Consider the following 19279-nt stretch of genomic DNA (forward strand, 5'->3'; position numbering starts at 1 on the left):
GTGTTTATTGACAGAATATTAAAATAATAATAATAATTTATTGACTAAACTAATTCAAGACATCAGTTACAGTGATCAACTAGATAAAAACAATGGTTAAAAACACAAACACATTCTAATACCTTTGCAAATAAGCCCTAACTTAAAATAACACTGGGGTTTAGACACTGGGTTTTAGACATTATATATGTATATATATATGTATATATATATATATATATATATATATATATATATATACATATATATATATATATATATATATATATATATATATGTATATATATATATATATATATATATATATATACATATATTTATATATACATATACACTAGAATGGTTAGTTTGCCACTTCCTTTCCACTCGTTCCTCTCCACAGGTCTCAGCAATAAGTTGCTCACATTTTTTTTGACAGTCAAGAGAAAGGATCACAACTTCCAGTCATTGTCAGTAACTTGTGTCTGCATGCCATATTTGATTAAAGTGATGAAAAGTCTCAACTAAACCTGCAGGACAGACAAAAACTCAGAGGAATGAAAATATATTCATACTAGCATTTTATTTGTTGCTTAAGGCCACATGTGCACTCTGTATAGAAATGACCTGTCAATCCATTAAAAAAAACCAATGAATCACCGGCAGCTTATAACAGATATTTATTTATATAAAATCAACATCAAAGTAGGCATTAAAACGGCTTTCTTTAAACTTTAACACAGTTTCTCTCCTGTGAATCTTTCTTATATTCTCAAATAGAAAGAATAACAGAACTCAGGCCCATGTTAAAGTGCAGATTGATTATCAAAACCACCAAGGCCAATAAGGAAGCTTTGACTCAGCCTGGTTTCACTGTAAACCATACACCTATATTATTAAGAAATAATCATCAATAATCATTTGAGTCATTTCAATGATCAGAGTTGGAATTAGAGCGTGTCAATACGACAACAATCAGAGAACCATCAGCAATTAAATCAACGGCAAGCAATTCTGCAGTGCTCCCCTCAAACAGACCTCTTTGGAGGACTCTTATTTTCTAACCAGATGCATTTCTGCACAGGAACAGGAAACACACTGTGGTACTTCATCATGTTTTCATTTCATTTGCCACTGCAGCATCAAAGCACAATCAGAGGCTTCAGTTCCAGCTTCAGTTTCCCTCACTGGACGTTTGTTTAAAGCCTTTTGTCTTTACGCTGCTTTTGGCCCCCATGTCGTCTGCTTTCAGCATACTAGTGGTGCGTGCCCCACCGATGTGCAGTAGGTGCCCTTTTCATTTGAGCCCCTGCCCATCCTAATGTCTGTGCGTGCCACTGCAGGGAGAGTATTGTAAAGCAGCAGAGTAGATGATAGATGACCCAGGCCTTGTTGGGCAAAGATCTTAATGTTGCTCCTCAATGTGTGACTGCTCTGGACTCAGCAGATAAGGCCGAGGCGAGTGGAACACTTGTCCCACAACGATACCAAAAATCTGATTTATGGCCTCGAGAAAGACGTGTTTATAGAAGTGTTTATAGAAATCACCACCACGTGCAGCAGACCCTGGAAAACCTGGAGCTTAGCGGCATTCCAGTCACACTCACTGACGCCAGCACATCACTATGACACCATAAGCAAGTGGCTGTTATACTGCAATACTGTGTCTGTAATACTGCAATACCGTGGCTGTAATACTGCAATACTGTGGCTGGAATACTGCAATAGTGTGGCTGTAATACTGCAATACTGCAATACTGTGGCTGACATATGACATACATGAGCAATAATAGAAATGAAGTTACACAGTGTTTTCATTACCTGGGACATGCTGCCATCTTGTGGTTAAATACATGCATTACATGTGGATTCTAATATTACAGGCTGTTTTCTACATGTTTCTTTGTGTGGACGATAAAGCAGTAGAAAATGGATGGAAGGAAGTTTGAGAATAATTTGGTTTGATTGGATTTATTTGACATAATAAAAATATATAAGACTTTTCACCACTAGGTACCGCTCTTTAGAGACAGAGACCTGTGACCAGTGTCAGGTGGACATTTGAACAGGTCCTGATGTCCAGCAAAGTTTTTGAGTTTTTGTGCATGAAAAGACCCTCAACAATGTAGGAGGAAAGATTTTAAAATATTACATTTGAACATTTGATTTTTCTTTATTAACTTTATAACGACAGACATTCTGTTCTGTTCTGTTCAGTGAGTGTCTGCTGAACAACTATCTTCAAGAAGACTTAATAATAAAATAATAATCCCTTTAACACCGAGCGTATCGGAATCATTTCAATTGTTAATACACTATTTTAACAGATACACAATTTGAAGAAAAAAAGTCCAGACAGACATTTTGAGGCTTAGGTGTTAAAGGGTTTTAAAAAAATCAACTTGTAATGCAATTATACATTTATCATTGTTGCTGTAAGTATATTAAAGTGTGAATGACACATTTTTTACAGTTTTATTCAGAATCTCAGCCTCGCTCTATGTGTGTTCATGATAAAGGAATCACAGGAGAGTCATTATTACGTCTCCGTCATAAATGGTTAGGACGACAGACGACTGTGCAGCAGCAGCAGCAGCAGCAGCAGCAGCAGCAGCAGCAGCAGCAGCAGCAGCAGCAGCAGCAGCAGCAGCAGCAGCAGCAGGAACGTCACTCGTCATCAAATCACTGCTCAGAGAGGACGCACCGTGAGTGTGAGCTCAGCCCCCCGCTGTGGAAAGACATAGCGCTCCTCTCTGAGCAGACGGAGCAGCAGGTCCTGCGTGTCCCAGGGCCAGCGGTAGATCCTTGTGCTCTGCAGCCAGGTGGGGACATGTCTCTGAGAGACACAGGACGCGCACACACACACACAGGATGTCAGAACTACAGGGACATCTCACGGTGACACTAGAGATTCAACTGCAGTCTTAAATGTGAAATGCATACATGCTGCTGTAGACACAAGATGGCATATTAAACTCTCAGCCAATAAACTCCCAAATATTCTTGTTTTAAAGTGATTATACACAGAAGAAATGAAGTAAAACTGGAAATAATGCTAGAAAATGGACATAGTATATGTTTGGGACTAGAAGTAAGACGGCTTTAGCTACTAGAACTATAACTATAACTATAACTTTAATGCATATGTGATGGAGATGAAATGACTTTCACTACTAGATTGGAAGTGGACAATTTCAATAAACCTTTGGGAACATTAGAATAGGTTTATATCAATAACTTAAATAATGTCAAAACTATAAAACTCCTTGGTTCCTATCTCCAGATTTAGAATATTTAATGTACTTGTTATTGTGAATTCTCTACTCCAGCAGGAATTATTAGGTGAAGCGAGAATCTTATTGTGTGTTTTTGTTGTTCACTTTTTTACTTGATTTTCTTTTCTTCACATAAGTACGTGTGCGTGTCTATGGAGTAAAAGCTGCAGGAGAATATGGAAAACGATGAGTTCAGCATGAATAACAGATCAGAATAATCTACTGCATTACAATCCTAATACTGAACCTGTGGGATATAATCTGAGACTGTTCTCAGAGGAAAGAACTGGAATGTTGTTTGATGAGTTAAATAGAAACAATGATGAAGACATAAAAACAAAGAAAGCTTTAGATTCCCTCTCATCACACGACAGTTCTGCTTGTGTCACAGACATATACTGACTGTACTTTACTGATCTCATGGGAAATGTCGGTTTGTAACAGTTACCGTCTCTAAGTATCAAAAATACAAAAATAAGCATTGTGTTATATTATAATATAGTTTCTCCCTCTCTGTATCCTGATCACCACACAGTGTCCTGCACTGTCACTGTCACTGTGTTTATAACTATTATTGTGGTGGTTTTGTATTATTTGCACAGTATATTTATAAAATGGCTGTATATCAAAAGTAAGATTACAAAATGAATGAAAAAACAACAACAACAACAACAAATAAACTACGACCTGCACAGAAACTTATGGGATTTGTGTTATTGATACTGTACACTTGTTTGTGTTGCTCACTCTTACCTTGGTTGCATTAGGGAATAATACAGGAACCAGTCTGAAGTTCAGACAGCCTTGTTGGATGAACTCATTCTGGATCTGTGACAATAAGAACACGTGATATGAAATGAGTCAAAAGAACGATTCCATTCTTATTCTAAGCCTGAATTTACTAAATGTAATTATGAGGATCTCAAATAACCCCTCAAAAATCACTTGAGTGTACTGAAAGTGAAGAAAGTCAAATTGTCAAAAGTCTAAGTATATATATATACATACATACACATGTACATGTATATATATATATATATATATATATATATATATATATATATACATATGTAGGGTTATATATAAGGTTTTGACTTAGCAGCAGTGGTGTTAGCACAGAGTGTGTCCTGTGAGTGATGAAAGTAGCACGTGGGTTAGCGTTGTCTCTTTTTTGATGGGTTCACATGATTGTCGTCAGAGTGGCATGTTTTCTTTGATAAATAATGTCAAACGTCATATTTGAGTGTGTGAGCGTGTGTGCCACTCTGTGACAGTGCTGACCTGATTGTGAATGTATTTGGTGTGCAGACCGTGGTCGTCATCACCAGCTCCCTCGACATCCTCCTTATACTTGGGGCTAATGACCACGATGATGAGCACCGACTTCTGTAAATAAACGTTTTAGAACGACTCGGTCAGCGTTCACAGACGACCACGTCACAAAAACTGATTCAGACTCACGTCATTTAAATATCTGTCCATCCATTTAGTGATGCTCATTCTTTGGATTGGATTATCAAAGATGTCAATCTGTGAAGAAGCGAAGGCGGCGGCGGTGAGCATTTTTAACAGATCATGAGAAAGCAGACAGAGGTGCAGGGTCTCACCGCTGGTTTGAATCCCTGATCTGTCAGAAACTTGGTGAAAAGGAAGATTTCCTCAGCTGTGTCCACGGAATATGTGATGAAAACATTTCCTGTCAAAGACAAATCAGCCTGAGCAAGAAAAACCTTATGTACTTGCATGTTTACGCAGAGGCAAGTGACTCACTGCACTCCTCGGGGAGGCTGATGGTCTTCCTGATCTCCCCTGTGGCAGATCCTGGTCCTGGTCCTGCCTGGAAGGAGCACTTCACACTGACCTCATGCATCACATCTCTCGGAGGTTCCTGAGGCACATGTGGAGCATCTCTAAGTGCGGAGGCGTTCCTGTGAAAGGAATCATCAGAGTCAGAGAGTGACTCAAAAACATTGGATCGTGGTCAGGACTCGTGGTCAGGACTCGAGGTCAGGACTCGAGGTCAGGACTCGAGGTTTAGGACTCGAGGTCAGGACTCGTCCTCCTACCAGGACTGTTGCTTGTGTTCAGGCTGCTGGTGTGGATCTGCTGGATAATCCTGTTTATGATGATGAGAGTTATGACTGTGATGAGGACGAAGGCCTTTGGGAAGGCAGCATGCACAGGGTCTGAGGGAACCTCCCTGCCTCAGGTTAGGGCCTGCACAGAGACAGAGGGCAACTCTCATCAACCATCACATACAGTGTTGTCATGGATACCAGGTCTGTCAAAACTGTTGTTTTCTATGTTCTGTATTTTAGCAGATTTAGATGGTGTTGGTGTAGTGGTTAGCATGTTCTAGCATGTTCTAGCATGTTCTAGCATGTTCTTGCATCTTATTGCATGTTCTAGCATGTTCTTGCATGTTCTCTCCGTGTGTGCGTGGGTTTTCTCCCACAGTCCAAAAACATCCCTGTGATGGATGTGACTCCGCCTATCGCCCTATGTCAGCTGAGATTCATTCTTGTAACTTTACGACTTTAATCTTGTAAATTAAGACTTTATTCTGACTAATCTCGTAAATTGAGACTTTAATCTTGTAATTTTACAACTTTAATCTTGTAAATTAAGACTTTATTCTAATGACTAATCATGTAAATTTAGACTTTATTCTCGCGACTTTAATTTCGTAACTTTACGACTTTTCATGGAAATTAAGAGCGATATGGTTAATAATATCTGGAAGTGTGTGAATTTTTCCCCTCAAAGTGGGCCCAATAGTGGGGCCAGTGGTAAGAACCAGTTTGAGATAAATAAATCAATGTTTGTGTTCATAACGACAGACTTACTGTGCACAGGCATGTGGGCGACAGGGTACTGCGATGCGACAATGTCAGACATGAGAGGGAGAGGGGTCTCCAAACGTTCTGCAGAACAGTCCTGAGACCAGTCCTGAGACCAGTTTCTACTGTGGTTCCCCATGCTGTGCGATTGGTACAGCGGTGTGCGCTCTCTGAGGCCATTAGGCCAAACACCTGCGGGTCGCGGGGCTCTCATTTGTCCACAGTGTGTGATCCGAGGTTCTGCAGCAGCATGAGAAGGGACTCTGGATTGATGATGGTTCTCTGGTATGAGCGGCTCACAGTCGTAGTGCTGCTGCCTGTTGCTGCTGCTGTTGCTCTTGCTCTCGCTGTTGCTCTCTGTGTGTCCACTGCACTGTTGGCAATTGGGCGGCAAGACCAAGTCCAGACTGGTGGAAGTCATTCTCTCATCAATCTCAACAGGAACGCTGCGATGAGGGCAAGGCCCTGACAGTGAGAGAACCGTGAGAGAACCGTGAGACAACAGTGAGAGAACCGTGAGACAACAGTGAGACAACAGTGAGAGAACAGTGAGAGAACAGTGAGAGAACAGTGAGAGAACAGTGAGAGAACCGTGAGACAACAGTGAGAGAACCGTGAGACAACAGTGAGACAACAGTGAGAGAACAGTGAGAGAACAGTGAGAGAACAGTGAGAGAACAGTGAGAGAACAGTGAGAGAACCGTGAGAGAACCGGGAGAGAACCGTGAGACAACAGTGAGAGAACCGTGAGACAACAGTGAGAGAACCGTGAGAGAACCGTGAGAGAACCATGAGAGAACAGTGAGAGAACAGTGAGAGAGCCGTGAGAGAACAGCGAGAGAACAGCGAGAGAACCGTGAGAGAACCGTGAGAGAACAGTGAGACAACAGTGAGAGAACAGTGAGAGAACTGTGAGAGAACCGTGAGAGAACCGTGAGAGAACAGTGAGACAACAGTGAGAGAACAGTGAGAGAACTGTGAGAGAACCGTGAGAGAACCGTGAGAGAACAGTGAGACAACAGTGAGAGAACCGTGAGAGAACAGTGAGAGAACCGTGAGAGAACAGTGAGAGAACCGTGAGAGAACAGCGAGAGAACAGCGAGAGAACAGTGAGAGAACCGTGAGAGAACAGTGAGAGAACCGTGAGAGAACAGTGAGAGAACAGTGAGAGAACCACGAGACAACAGCGAGAGAACAGTGAGAGAACCGTGAGAGAACAGTGAGAGAACCGTGAGAGAACAGTGAGAGAACAGTGAGAGAACCGCGAGACAACAGCGAGAGAACAGTGAGAGAACCGTGAGAGAACAGTGAGAGAACCGTGAGAGAACCGTGAGAGAACCGTGAGAGAACAGTGAGAGAACCGTGAGAGAACCGTAAGGGAACCGTGAGAGAGCAGGTTTGAGTGCTTGAGTGACACAGATATGTGGACAGACTTAGGTGTGTTGTGGTTTGTTACCTGTGAAAGAATCCATGTTACACAGGGAGGCGGTGTGTGCTGTTAAAGTGAAAATAAAAGCAATGCAAAGGAATTCAAAGGCGCACAGCTTCATAAAGACACACACACACACACACAGAGAGAGTTTCAGTCACAGTGTACACAGTGTAACAAGTGAACACACGGTGTTGTTTGGGTTGTTTTGACTCGTTCCTTTATCCTACTCACTCAGCCGGCGTGAGCGCCGACATGGGTGTAACACATCAACCTGAGCGTCACTAACTAGTACAAAGGTCAAACTCACTTCTTTACAAGGTAAGTCATGTACAGTAAGTATGTCTTGTTTAAAGTCTGTGGTTATAAAGAAGAAACTAAACATCATATTGTTGTCTTACCTTTTCTCACAGTCACAAGAGAAAGAAACCTGTTCTGCTACAAACAGGAAACATTCCCGCTTGTGAGTCCTTTCTGGTTTATGCAAAGCTCGGGAGTCTTGTGACCCATTTATGTAAATGCTGTGCGGCGCGAGAGCCTATGGCTGAGGACGCGAGAGCCTATGGCTGAGGACGCGAGTCATCGTGCAGCCTGGCAGGTTTAACTGCTGTCATCAGATATCACGCTCAACAAACAAGCTGAAAGCAATCATTTACAAAACAACATGTACAACATGAGTAAACACCTCTGATACTTACTCAAGTACAAACAAATGATACTGAAACGTAAGACGCAGTTTTGTATTATGAGCAGAACAAACAACTTACGACTTAAAGGTCCAGTAAAGGTCCAGTTAGGAGGGTTTAATAAGTGTATAAAAGTGCTCTAAAAGAAAAACTGAGCGTCTTTATGAGTTCTCAATGACAAACCCGACCGGACCTGCGGGTTTGGGCCGGGTCTGGTTTGGGTGGACAATTCATGTAAGCTTGTCTTATCGTCACGATCGGTTCATAAAGTCACTGATAAATGTGATGAACACATGAATTAGAGTGAAAGAATGTGGAGTTATAAAAGCACGTTTAACACGTTGTTATTGTTCCTAATAATATGATCATATGAGTGTGCAGCTTTTCTGCCCTTACTTTATTTTTATATTATATTTTTACCATCCATTGTAATTATAATGATAAGTTAGCTTTATTTATAAACCACCTACAAAAACAGTCAAAATAAAAAGCATAGCAATGAGAGCAAAAATCATATTCATGGTTAATATTCAATGGATATATTGAATTGGAATTGGAATATTCAATTGTTTTTTAATCATCATAAAAGTACTTAATGTTGTCAACAATAATATCTAAAATCCCTGAGTTCTGTGACAGTGATTAGCAAACAGTTTATCAGTGAATGGAAGAAAACACAATTCCTGTAACAACACATATAATATATATATATATATATATATATATATATATATAAACTAATATTCACAGTCAGTTAAATGAACCATTGAACTGATCATTTAAACCTGTAATGACGTCATTATTCACTATGGTTGGTTTTGACAGTGCTTTACCAATCCATGTCAGTAGCGTACTCCCATCATGCCTTTGGTGTGTTAATGGACGCGCCGAGCAAGTCGAGAACGCGGACGGCTCGTTCACATTATGGGATTAACACCACCGCACACGCTCTATGGGCCACACAACCCGGAAATAAACCAGTGAGTCAGAAATGTGTTCAGATTATTTTCAGTTTAAACACGTTTACAGTAATTTAATGAGGTAGAACCTCATCTCTGGTTTAAATTAGGATAGAGATGTGAATTATGACTGGATTAGACTGGGATTAAGTTGTTTGGTCTGTCTAAATAAGTGTCCCAACAAGAGTAGCTGCACAAACCATTGTGTGTGTGTGTGTGTGTGTGTGTGTGGCCAGTGAAGGACTCTAAAGTAAGTAAGAGTAAAGATGTTGTGGAAATACAGATTCTGAGATTGTTCTTCGAATATAAAACCTTTATTAAAAATGTACAAAACAAATAAAAGGCCACCACTCTTTTTTGGCTGCACCAACATCTGCAACAACACACAAAGGTTTCAATCCTCCACTTTAGAACGTCTCTTAGAAGGGATTTGTTTTCTAGTAGGTGTTATTAAATCTAGACATGGCTTTAAATCAGTCTCTACACGAGGCACAAATGTGTGGGTCCTCACAGAAACGGTCTGGATTAGACTGGGATTAAGTTTTGTTTTTAGTGATCTGTTGAGTTGACAGTGTGACAGTGAAACAGTGTGACAGTGAAACGGAGGAAAGTCACATGAGTAATCTGCATAATTGTTGATTGTTGTGATCATTTAGTTTAGACTGAAAGAATCAGAGCTGACTGCACTGTGACTGTAACAGTAAAAGGATCAGTGAGTAGTCTGCTCCCTTAAAAAGCAACACATGAGATCTACAAGGTCTTCTTAAGGTCTCGTTCAGACCTGGTATCAACATCTTGATGTCAAATAAAAGCTTGTGAGTTGTGTTTGGCAGTAGACGAACCTGCTGTGAAGTGGCTGCTTCAGCTTTAGCATGAGTCACTTTGTCCCTGCACATTTGGAGCTGCTCCTCAAGCTGCGGCACCTGACGGAAACAGGGACAGTGGTTGTTCAGATAAGGTCGGGGTCATCTGGACCAGACTTCCTCTGCATTTTGTTGTACATGTGACAAACATAGTGAGAAACTGTGTGAATAAGAAGTAAAAGTCATTGACGGTGTGTTAACAAATGACACTAACCTTTAGTTACAACATTGTAATCTAAATATCAGTGATCACAGAATTTGACAGACGTAAAAACAACAAAGCTGGTGATGGCCCGAAGACACTTAAACAGTACTGTGTATGTGTGTGTGTGTGAGTGTAGGTATTGGATCTTCTACCAGGGTCTAATAAAGCTGGTGACTTCCACCACATGACGTCACATGTGGTGGAAGCATGTAGAAAAAACACTTAACCTTCCCTCCTGTGGTATTAAACTTCCCTCCTGTGGTATTAAACTTCTCATTTCAGCAAATACCCCTATAACCAACAGATGCCCAAATGTGAAACAAAAACTCAACAGGACCTACTTCCTGTTGCAGACTGGACTTCTGTTCTCTTTCAGACTGATCCTGCTTGCTCAGGTTCTCCTCGATGGCCGAGATCTGAAGATGAAAGAGAGAGTAGACTGACTGACACCATGAACACGCTGCTGAATAAAGATGAGACAAACTGTCTCTAACTTGTCCTCCTGCTTCTCCCGTCTCACAGTGTTCAGTGTCTCCTGCAGATGATCCCTCTCCTCACTGAGACACAGCAGCTTCTCCTTGTCTGAGGAGGTGCTCGGACAGAGCGTAGATCATCCCTCTACACTGCAGCTTCTCTGTTAAAGTCTTCACCTGTGAGAGGAAGGCAGCAGAGACTCTAAAGGCCTGTACACATGAGAATGTCTTCAGGAGAATCCAGAATTGTTTCAGTTCATTATTCACACAGAAGCAGCATTTAAGGAGCACTAAAACGCTTCTTAAATCATCTTTTTTCTTGAAACAATGCCGTGTTAACTTTTTAAGAACAAAAGAGACTTTAAAGGGAAAGTTGTGGTTCTGTGTGGATAAGACCAAACTCCTGTACATATAAGACACTGTGCATACAGTTGCAGTCGTCCATCACAAGCCTCACGCTGCAGTGTCTCCATCTTGTCCTCCAGCTCTGCTCTGAGTTGCTGCTTCTCTCGTGTCTCCTCAGTCAAAGTCTTAATCTGCAACAAAACAACTCATCTGTAATGTAACTGTAATGTCTGAACAGGACAAGGATCGTTAAAAGGGAATTCCGGTCTATTCCGACCTGGCCCTTTGTTTATAAAGGTGTGTATGTGAGTGCTACTCACACAAAGTTTCATAATCGGTCGAGTAGATCGCCTCGGGAAGCAGCCGAGACGGGCAGCGATGGCGATGGTGTCATTTTACGGGGCAGTTGTGTGACATAACCAAGGGTGTAGGTTTGGTTAGAAGACGCTCTCTTGTCTCCTGTGACTCAGCTGTGATGCGTTCACTGATGCTCAGGCAGAGTTGCAACAGTTCTAAATTGTCTCCATTTAAAGACAAATTGTTTTTGTAAGCAGATGCTTCTTGTGAAGGGCAGCTCTGAATTGTACCTCCAAACAACGATAGGGCACCAAGTATGTTCACACTGGATTAGCCTCTATTAAAGTCATTAGTGGGAAGGCTGGGAATGTTTAATGCACGGTTCTCACACCTTGGTGGACATAAAAGTCAAGGACTTTGAGAACGTTTCAAGGACTGAACATGCTGAAACAGCTTAAGGTGGGAGGTTCTCCCATGGCATCCACTTATATTGACTTGCAGCACGCTCTGCATCTGGCCAACTCATTATCCTTGGGATCTTTGACAAGCCAGTCTTTGTCATTTTATTTGGTGAACCAGAGACATTGGAATTTGCATTTTCCAGGCACCACGTGCTCTCTTCACAGAAAGAGACAGCGCCACAACACCGGCAGCAATGATGACTCCATGTTCTGCGTATGCCTCGTCTACATACATCAAGCAATGCAGGGCGTAGAGAGAATTCTTTTTTTTTATATATCGAAAAATATATATTGCAAAAATAAATAAATTTAATGTCATTTTTCCAATAATAGATGTGAATGGCTGAATGGCAAAAGTGTAGTGTAAAGCAGCTTTGAGGGGTCATCCAGACTAGAAAAAACATTTACAAGTGACTTTCTATTTAAAATGAACACACAGTGAAACCCTACAGTAGAGTCATAGTATAGACTAGAGTCTGAGCTCAGATTGAAATGAACTCACCTGCTTCACCATGTTGTCCATCTTACATGGCAGAGTCTCCTGAGCTGAGCTCTGAGAGCCTCCTCTTCTTCACGAGCTGCTGTAAGCTCTTCACTCTTCTCTCCAGTTCCACAGAGTCCATCACTTCTGAGACACAGAATATTTTTACTGAAGACCAGTGAAGAGTTCACTTCAGATAAACAGTATGAAATTAAACCTACTTTTTGGGACTTTCCCGTCTAGCAGAGCAGTGAGCTTGGTGTTTTCACTGAAGGCAATATTTAGCTCTTTTTGGAGGTCACTCTGCATGTTTTTGGAGTGTAACTTGTCCTTTTCAAGTTGAGAACGCAGGCTGTTCACCTCTGCCTCCATCCTTTTGTGGTTGGCAGTGAAGGTCACCTGAAGCGGGAGCACGGCAATATTCAGTAAAGTACAACAGAACAAAACATGATGTCACACAGCATCTGTCCATGTTCTACACACACATCACCAGCTCACTGTTCCAACAACACTTTCAAATATAATCTGTCCATCACTCAAGCTGCTCGACCACTTCACTCTGACTGTGAGTGATGGAAAGATGCAGAGAGATTCCTCACATGTATGTGAACTGGTCATGTGTTAGACAGCGTGTTAGTATGGATGCTGAATACTTCACACAGACAGTGTGGAAACTCATTTTCATCTCAAAACACTGGTTTCAAATGAAAAAGATGTAGCAGTGATCTAGCCACGGTGAGATCAGCCTCTGGTCACTACAGGTACCATTTGTGTTCAGGTAGTTAACCTGATCTAGTGCACAGCAAAGCAAGGGCAAAGCATCTTTATTGTCACTATACAAACGTCAAGGTCAGATGGCTGAATGGAGAGGAGCACTGTCACAATGGACCAACCCAATGTGGGTAACATTTCTAGATGTTTTGATGGTGGGAGGAAACCCACGCAGACCGCGGGAGAACATAAAACTCCACACAAAAAAGTCCCAGACCAGGAATCCAACTCCGTACCTTCTTGGTGTGAGGCAACAATGCCAACCACTAATTCTCCCTTGGATTAATGCAGAGCTGTGTTAGCAAGTAAAATACAGTGAGCACAGATGAAGAATCCCAATCTTAGAATAACAAACTCATAACCACCAATGTTTCAGTGACTTCTTTGTGACACGAGAGAAAAAGCAGATTCACTCATTGTCAGTTCATTTCTTCTTCATACATCATGCAGGATGACACTAAGCCTCTCATCAATCATGTAGATTGAGCCTTTTCTCACTGACCTCAGCCTGGACACACTGTCCTGAGCTACATCCCTTTGTTCAGGTGAAGTGAACTACAGGTGACAAGTAAATAAAGAAATTCAGTCTGCAATTATCCAACAGGGAGGCATGAAAGTTTGTCGTCTTCAGAGGAATTCTGACAAACCACAAAAGTTATTCTATACTATGATTCAACATGTGGGCATGGTGTACACAGTGATCCAGTCACAACATTATACAGTACATCCTTCTTTTAAAGGACTTTTCTGCACTGACAGACAGAAACACAAAAAGAAGGATGGATATAAAAGATAACGGAAACAGCAAATGCCATGATTTATGCTCCGTGTACACAACAAACCTCACAGATGAAGAATAAAAGAGCAATGTTGTGACTCTTTGTGTCTCTGCTGACTCCCTCTGCATCATCCAGTGAGCGACGAAGCTTTGACACACACACACACACACACACCAGAGATATAGTGATTATGACACTGCATATTTATAAATATATTATTTGTACTATATATTATATAGCACAAATAGTGCATACATTGACTCAAACTGCTGTCAGCAACATAGATCACTATTAGATGCTGAAACAACGGCTCGTCGTTGACGCAGCAGCAGCAGCAGACGTGTTAGCACTAGCTCAGTGTTGCTGTGCAGAACTTAGCTCGCAGTGAGCGGGCGGACTCGAACACACACACACACACACACAGTTTAACAGCAGACTCTTCTCCCATTGTTGTTTTAACGCCACAGAATAAAAGACAACATTGACATAAATGAAATAATAATCATTCTTACTGATAAGCGACAAACGAACTGTGAGACTTTCACAGGTTGTCACATGATTGGTCAACGTCATCGTCTTCCTTTGATGGCCGTAGTGTTTGGTGCACTACCGCCACCATCTGGTATGGAGTGTGAATCAAACTGTGGCTCTAAGTGAACTATTACTTCACAAAATAATAACACAAAACAATGAATACAAATAATAATGAAATGTACTTGATGCTTTCACTTCTTCACTTAGCAACGCTTTAAACTTAGTGCTTATTATTTGACACATTCAGCTGGTGAATGTTTTCTCAGTTTGTGTGAATAAGGAAGCTAATAATAAATATATATATATATATATATAGGGTTGTGTGGGTTAGACTGTCTCGTTCCTCCATCTCCATCAGCCTTTACTATTCAGCTATTCAGTTGTTGTTGTTGTGGTATTGAGCACTGGCATGCTAATATGTGTTAGTTAGCACAGTAATAATAGTATTAAGTCACAATGAAATGTATTGGACAAATGAAAGATGATGATGATGATGATGGTGCTAATCGTGCTGAAGAGGAAAAGTTAAAGGACAGTCAAACTCGGGACGTGAATATCAAAATCAAGTTTAATGGCAGTCATGCAGCTCAACCTCATGGTGGCGCCACTGAAAAAGTGTAGGGAAAATGACACATCATACACTGACACTGACACTGATCATTTCACATGATGCCACTGGAGGACACAACATGGCTCCATCACCGTGAACGTTCCATGAGATACCATGGAAATGCCAGACAGTTGTTGCTCCATCAGTTGCACTAATCGATGAAGTCACTGGACAGTTGATCCCCGTTGACACTCTAAATTGACCCCAGTCACGGGGGGAGGGGCCACATCCAGAGGACACGAATTACAGTTAAATATCCGGTGTAAAAATGTCATGATAAAAAGACTTGGTGCTGGTGTATTCATGTGTATTTCTCTTCTTTCTGTGGTGACCACTCAGAGCTGCTTTACACCACAGTTCAGCCGGGTGGGAAAAACATTGCTTACTCATGTCTGTGCTGTTACGTTAACTTTCACATCACGTTCACGTAAACACCGCTTTGACATTAGTGATATGACCACTGTTAACACTTTTACTTCACTATTATTATTATTATTATTTCACTCCTCCCCCTCTCCCACAGCCCGGAGTGCACATTCCACCCTTTTCTAAAAGAGTGAGACGAGTTAACGAAAACAAACGTCATCAGTGAGACATGGTTACCATAGAGACGTGTGCACGTGTGAATGGGTGAACAATGAGAAGAAGATGAAGGTGAGAAAAGGTCATTTCTACTGTGTGTGTGTGATATTGGTGAGCACCACAGTCACGGGTCTGCTGCCTGGCGACGGCTTACGATCCACGACTGAGAAGACCTTCATGGTGGTGTGTGTTAGAACAGAGCCCAGCTCACGGGCCTTGTCCTTACACGTCACCACCTGGACCAGCTCCCTCCTGAAGCGCTGGCTGACCATGCAGTAGAGCATGAAGTTGGTGGTGGAGTTCAGGTTCTGCAGCATGTTGGCCAGGTCTCCGGCCACGTTGATGGGAATTCTGTAGTCATTCCTGTTGAAGCTGGAGTAGTTGTACTTGGTTCTTAGGATGGAGTAGGTCACGAAGCGAGGAAGGCTGAGGACGACAAAGGCCACAGAGACGGTGCCCAGCAACAGGATGGTCCTCCTCAACATGCCCCTGATGCACCTCCCCTGCATGAGGCGGCACTCCTCCTTGGTGAAGAGGTGGCTCGCGCGGCAGAGATGGTATCCTATGAGGTAGTTGAAGATGATGACCAACACGATGGGGACTCCCCCTGAGAGGAACATGGTTATCCAAACAATTACAGTCGCGTAGACCCCGTCACGGTAATGACACCGGGGCAGTGTCACAATCTCCCCGTTCACAGTGATGTTGACGTCGGAGACTATGTTGATCCAGCCCAGTGGCACAGAGACCAGATGAGACACCAGGACGATAGCCACACAGGTCACTTTAGTGACCCAGGCCTGGGAGAAGTGCTGCTTGGCTGCTGTGCTGCGGAGAACCAGGTAACGCTCGATGGTGAACATCACCACGATCCAGGAGGAGCTGTACAGTGATCCGTGCTGCAGGAATCCCAGGATGCCACACCAAGGATGGGAATGCCAGAAGGGCTGCAGCAGCCAGAAGGTGAGGCTGAGGTCAATGAGGATCACCCACACGACGTAGAGGGAATCCACGATGGCCAGACAGCTCAGGTAAATGCTCGCTGTGTCGGACATCCCACATTTACGGAAGCAGATCATGTAGAATGTGAAGAGGTTAGCTGGAAGGGAAAGACAGAAAAGAGGAATTTACTGTCTCTCAGTTTGAAACATGACCCACAAAAGAATGTCTCAAAGAAATCTTAAGCATCTTTTGACGGTGATTTATATTTAATTAACATCAGTGCAAGTATAAGCTTCTCTCTCTCAATCTCTCTCTCTCTCTCTCTCTCGTTTGTTTTTGTAAAATTAATCTTATTATTAATTAGATTCTTGCTCCGATAAGACATCCATAACACTATCTCTCTATGTTTAAAAACACATTTATTTAAAGGTCCAATAGTGACATTTAATGGTGACACTGCAGATTGCAATAAATAAATCTCTGCCATTTGTATGTTTTTGCCTGTCTTTGTTTTTATGTGGAGTCAAAGGCAAACGTCAGCATGACATAACCTTGCCTGACCACTTGGGGGCAGCAGGAGCAAAACATGCATCGGTCACAGTCTCACCAGTTGCTGTGGTCTCAGACAAGTCCAATCTATGCCTTTAGGTAACGTGTGTGTGTTTCTTTGCAGTGAAGGCAGTTGTTGCTAATGCCAGAATAGTATGTAATAGAGTAATTGTTGCAGAAATCTCTCTCACCTACTTTATATAATAATAAACACACTTTTATCTCATACGTATACATATCAATAACAGCAGAACTACTGTCCACTGTGCGTTTAAGGAGCAACATCCTGAGATCTAAGACAGGTGAGTCAGGTTTGAGATGACACATTTAACTCATTCATTTAATCCGTGTACATTTAACACATGTGACAGACAGACAGACAGACAGACGGACAGACAGACAGACAGACAGACAGACACAATAGACACTAAGTCATGATGGTTCAGGTTCGGGTGAGGGACTCGTCAATGCACTGCATCTATGATATAAAAGGTCTGTGTGTGTGTGGACACGCACATGGCTATGTGAGTAACTACATAGAGCTGTCGTCATAGAGCTGTCGTGACAGAGCTGTCGTCATAGAGCTGTCGTCATAGAGCTGTCGTCATAGAGCTTTCGTGACAGAGCTGTCGTCATAGAGCTGTCGTGAGAGCTGTCGTCATAGAGCTGTCGTGACAGAGCTGTCGTCATAGAGCTGTCGTGACAGAGCTGTCGTCATAGAGCTGTCGTCATAGAGCTGTCGTGACAGAGCTGTCGTCATAGAGCTGTCGGGACAGAGCTGTCGTGACAGAGCTGTCGTCATAGAGCTGTCGGGACAGAGCTGTCGTCATAGAGCTGTCGTCATAGAGCTGTCGTGACAGAGCTGTCGTGACAGAGCTGTCGTCATAGAGCTGTCGTCATAGAGCTGTCGTGACAGAGCTGTCGTCATAGAGCTGTCGTGACAGAGCTGTCGTGACAGAGCTGTCGTCATAGAGCTGTCGGGACAGAGCTGTCGTCATAGAGCTGTCGTGACAGAGCTGTCGTGACAGAGCTGTCGTGACAGAGCTGTCGTCATAGAGCTGTCGTGACAGAGCTGTCGTCATAGAGCTGTCGTGACAGAACTGTCGTGACAGAGCTGTCGTCATAGAGCTGTCGTCATAGAGCTGTCGTCATAGAGCTGTCGTGACAGAGCTGTCGTCATAGAGCTGTCGTCATAGAGCTGTCGTCATAGAGCTGTCGTGACAGAGCTGTCGTCATAGAGCTGTCGTGACAGAGCTGTCATAAGCACTTCTTAAATACAAACCTTGTAGATGATGATGATGAATAATAATGTTAATAATTGGTGGAGCAGCAAACGAGTGTATATGATGACAAGCTACAAACCTGGAATTCCCATGATGCACAGCAAAGGGTAATAGATCTTCTGAACAGTGACAAAGACGGCTCCCTCCATTTCACCACATGCTAATACCTGCAATAAAGCCATTAGAGGGATGGACGGAGGTTTTTATGACACCATCATGTGTATTTGTTAAGCTATTGCAATTGATCTAAGGCTCTGGAGATATAAACACCACATAGAATAATAGAATAATAGAAATGGAACCATGTTTTGACAGAAGTTTAGAAGAAAGTTGATCCGTGAGCAGAAACACTGAAGTGTTGCACGTGAACAGCACACACAGATACAAGTGTATTTAAGAGCTCTTTCAGGTTCACACGGAACAACCTTTTACAAACGTAAAGAAGGAAAGCTGAAATATTTCAGGTCCAACAAAAGAATCTTCATCCTGGTGAAAATATCACTATTAAATGAAGGAAATGAAACATGTACCTGCTGTGTATAGTTCCTCCTTGTAGCTGTGAAAGTATCACACACCATCACTGTGTCCACAGAGGTTCATGTCAGCTGCTGTGTGTGTGTGTGTGTGTGTGTGTGTGTGTGTGTGCGACAGTCTCTGCTGCCTCCTCCTATAAATCCTCCAGAAGGAGGAGTCACATCACGTGAGACAAACAAGAATGAACGTGAAACCACCCTCATGCTCACATTGTCTTCTTCAACTGTGTTTTTCACTAGAAGCAGACAGATGGATATAAATGGAGCGCACCTGCAGTTGGTCCTCTAACGCCCAGACACTCACACAACAGCCTGGACCTGTTGTTGTGGTCCTGATGGAACCAGGTCTTTGTTCAGGCTTCTACTCCGATGACTTGTGTCCATGCAAACAGGAAAATAATAA

At 42.4% G+C, this 19279-nt stretch overlaps 2 protein-coding genes across 18 annotated transcripts; both read right to left on the minus strand.

The window, feature by feature from the left end:
• Positions 1–642: 642 nt before the first annotated feature.
• traf3ip2a (TRAF3 interacting protein 2a) lies at positions 643–14451 on the minus strand. 17 transcript variants are annotated; one of them, XM_058614449.1, is made up of 18 exons: positions 14356–14451; positions 13907–13990; positions 12654–12692; positions 12515–12623; positions 12315–12437; positions 11375–11566; positions 10757–11245; positions 10578–10652; positions 10011–10091; positions 7551–7589; positions 6101–6559; positions 5321–5471; positions 5025–5182; positions 4862–4950; positions 4716–4784; positions 4536–4640; positions 4008–4082; positions 643–2815 (listed from the first exon to the last, which is right to left on the minus strand). In XM_058614449.1, exons 10-18 carry the CDS (start codon positions 7564–7566, stop codon positions 2669–2671), a joined length of 1269 nt encoding a protein of 422 aa, XP_058470432.1. In that variant the 5' UTR covers positions 7567–7589; positions 10011–10091; positions 10578–10652; positions 10757–11245; positions 11375–11566; positions 12315–12437; positions 12515–12623; positions 12654–12692; positions 13907–13990; positions 14356–14451; the 3' UTR covers positions 643–2668. The 17 variants fall into 17 exon arrangements, with proteins under 17 accessions (XP_058470432.1, XP_058470431.1, XP_058470433.1 ...); XM_058614448.1 differs by having other exon boundaries at positions 11375–11575; XM_058614450.1 differs by lacking the exon at positions 11375–11566 and having other exon boundaries at positions 10757–10886; positions 11139–11245; positions 12315–12440.
• Positions 14452–14975: 524 nt separating this feature from the next.
• On the minus strand, positions 14976–18949 carry LOC131444218 (probable G-protein coupled receptor 139). Its single transcript, XM_058614454.1, has 3 exons — positions 18874–18949; positions 18423–18510; positions 14976–16668 (listed from the first exon to the last, which is right to left on the minus strand). The coding sequence occupies exons 1-3, from the start codon at positions 18919–18921 to the stop codon at positions 15659–15661; spliced, it is 1146 nt and encodes a 381-aa protein (XP_058470437.1). The 5' UTR covers positions 18922–18949; the 3' UTR covers positions 14976–15658.
• Positions 18950–19279: the final 330 nt, after the last annotated feature.

This window comes from Solea solea, chromosome 17 (assembly GCF_958295425.1).
Source record: "Solea solea chromosome 17, fSolSol10.1, whole genome shotgun sequence".
In the NCBI taxonomy this organism is placed as follows: domain Eukaryota; kingdom Metazoa; phylum Chordata; class Actinopteri; order Pleuronectiformes; family Soleidae; genus Solea; species Solea solea.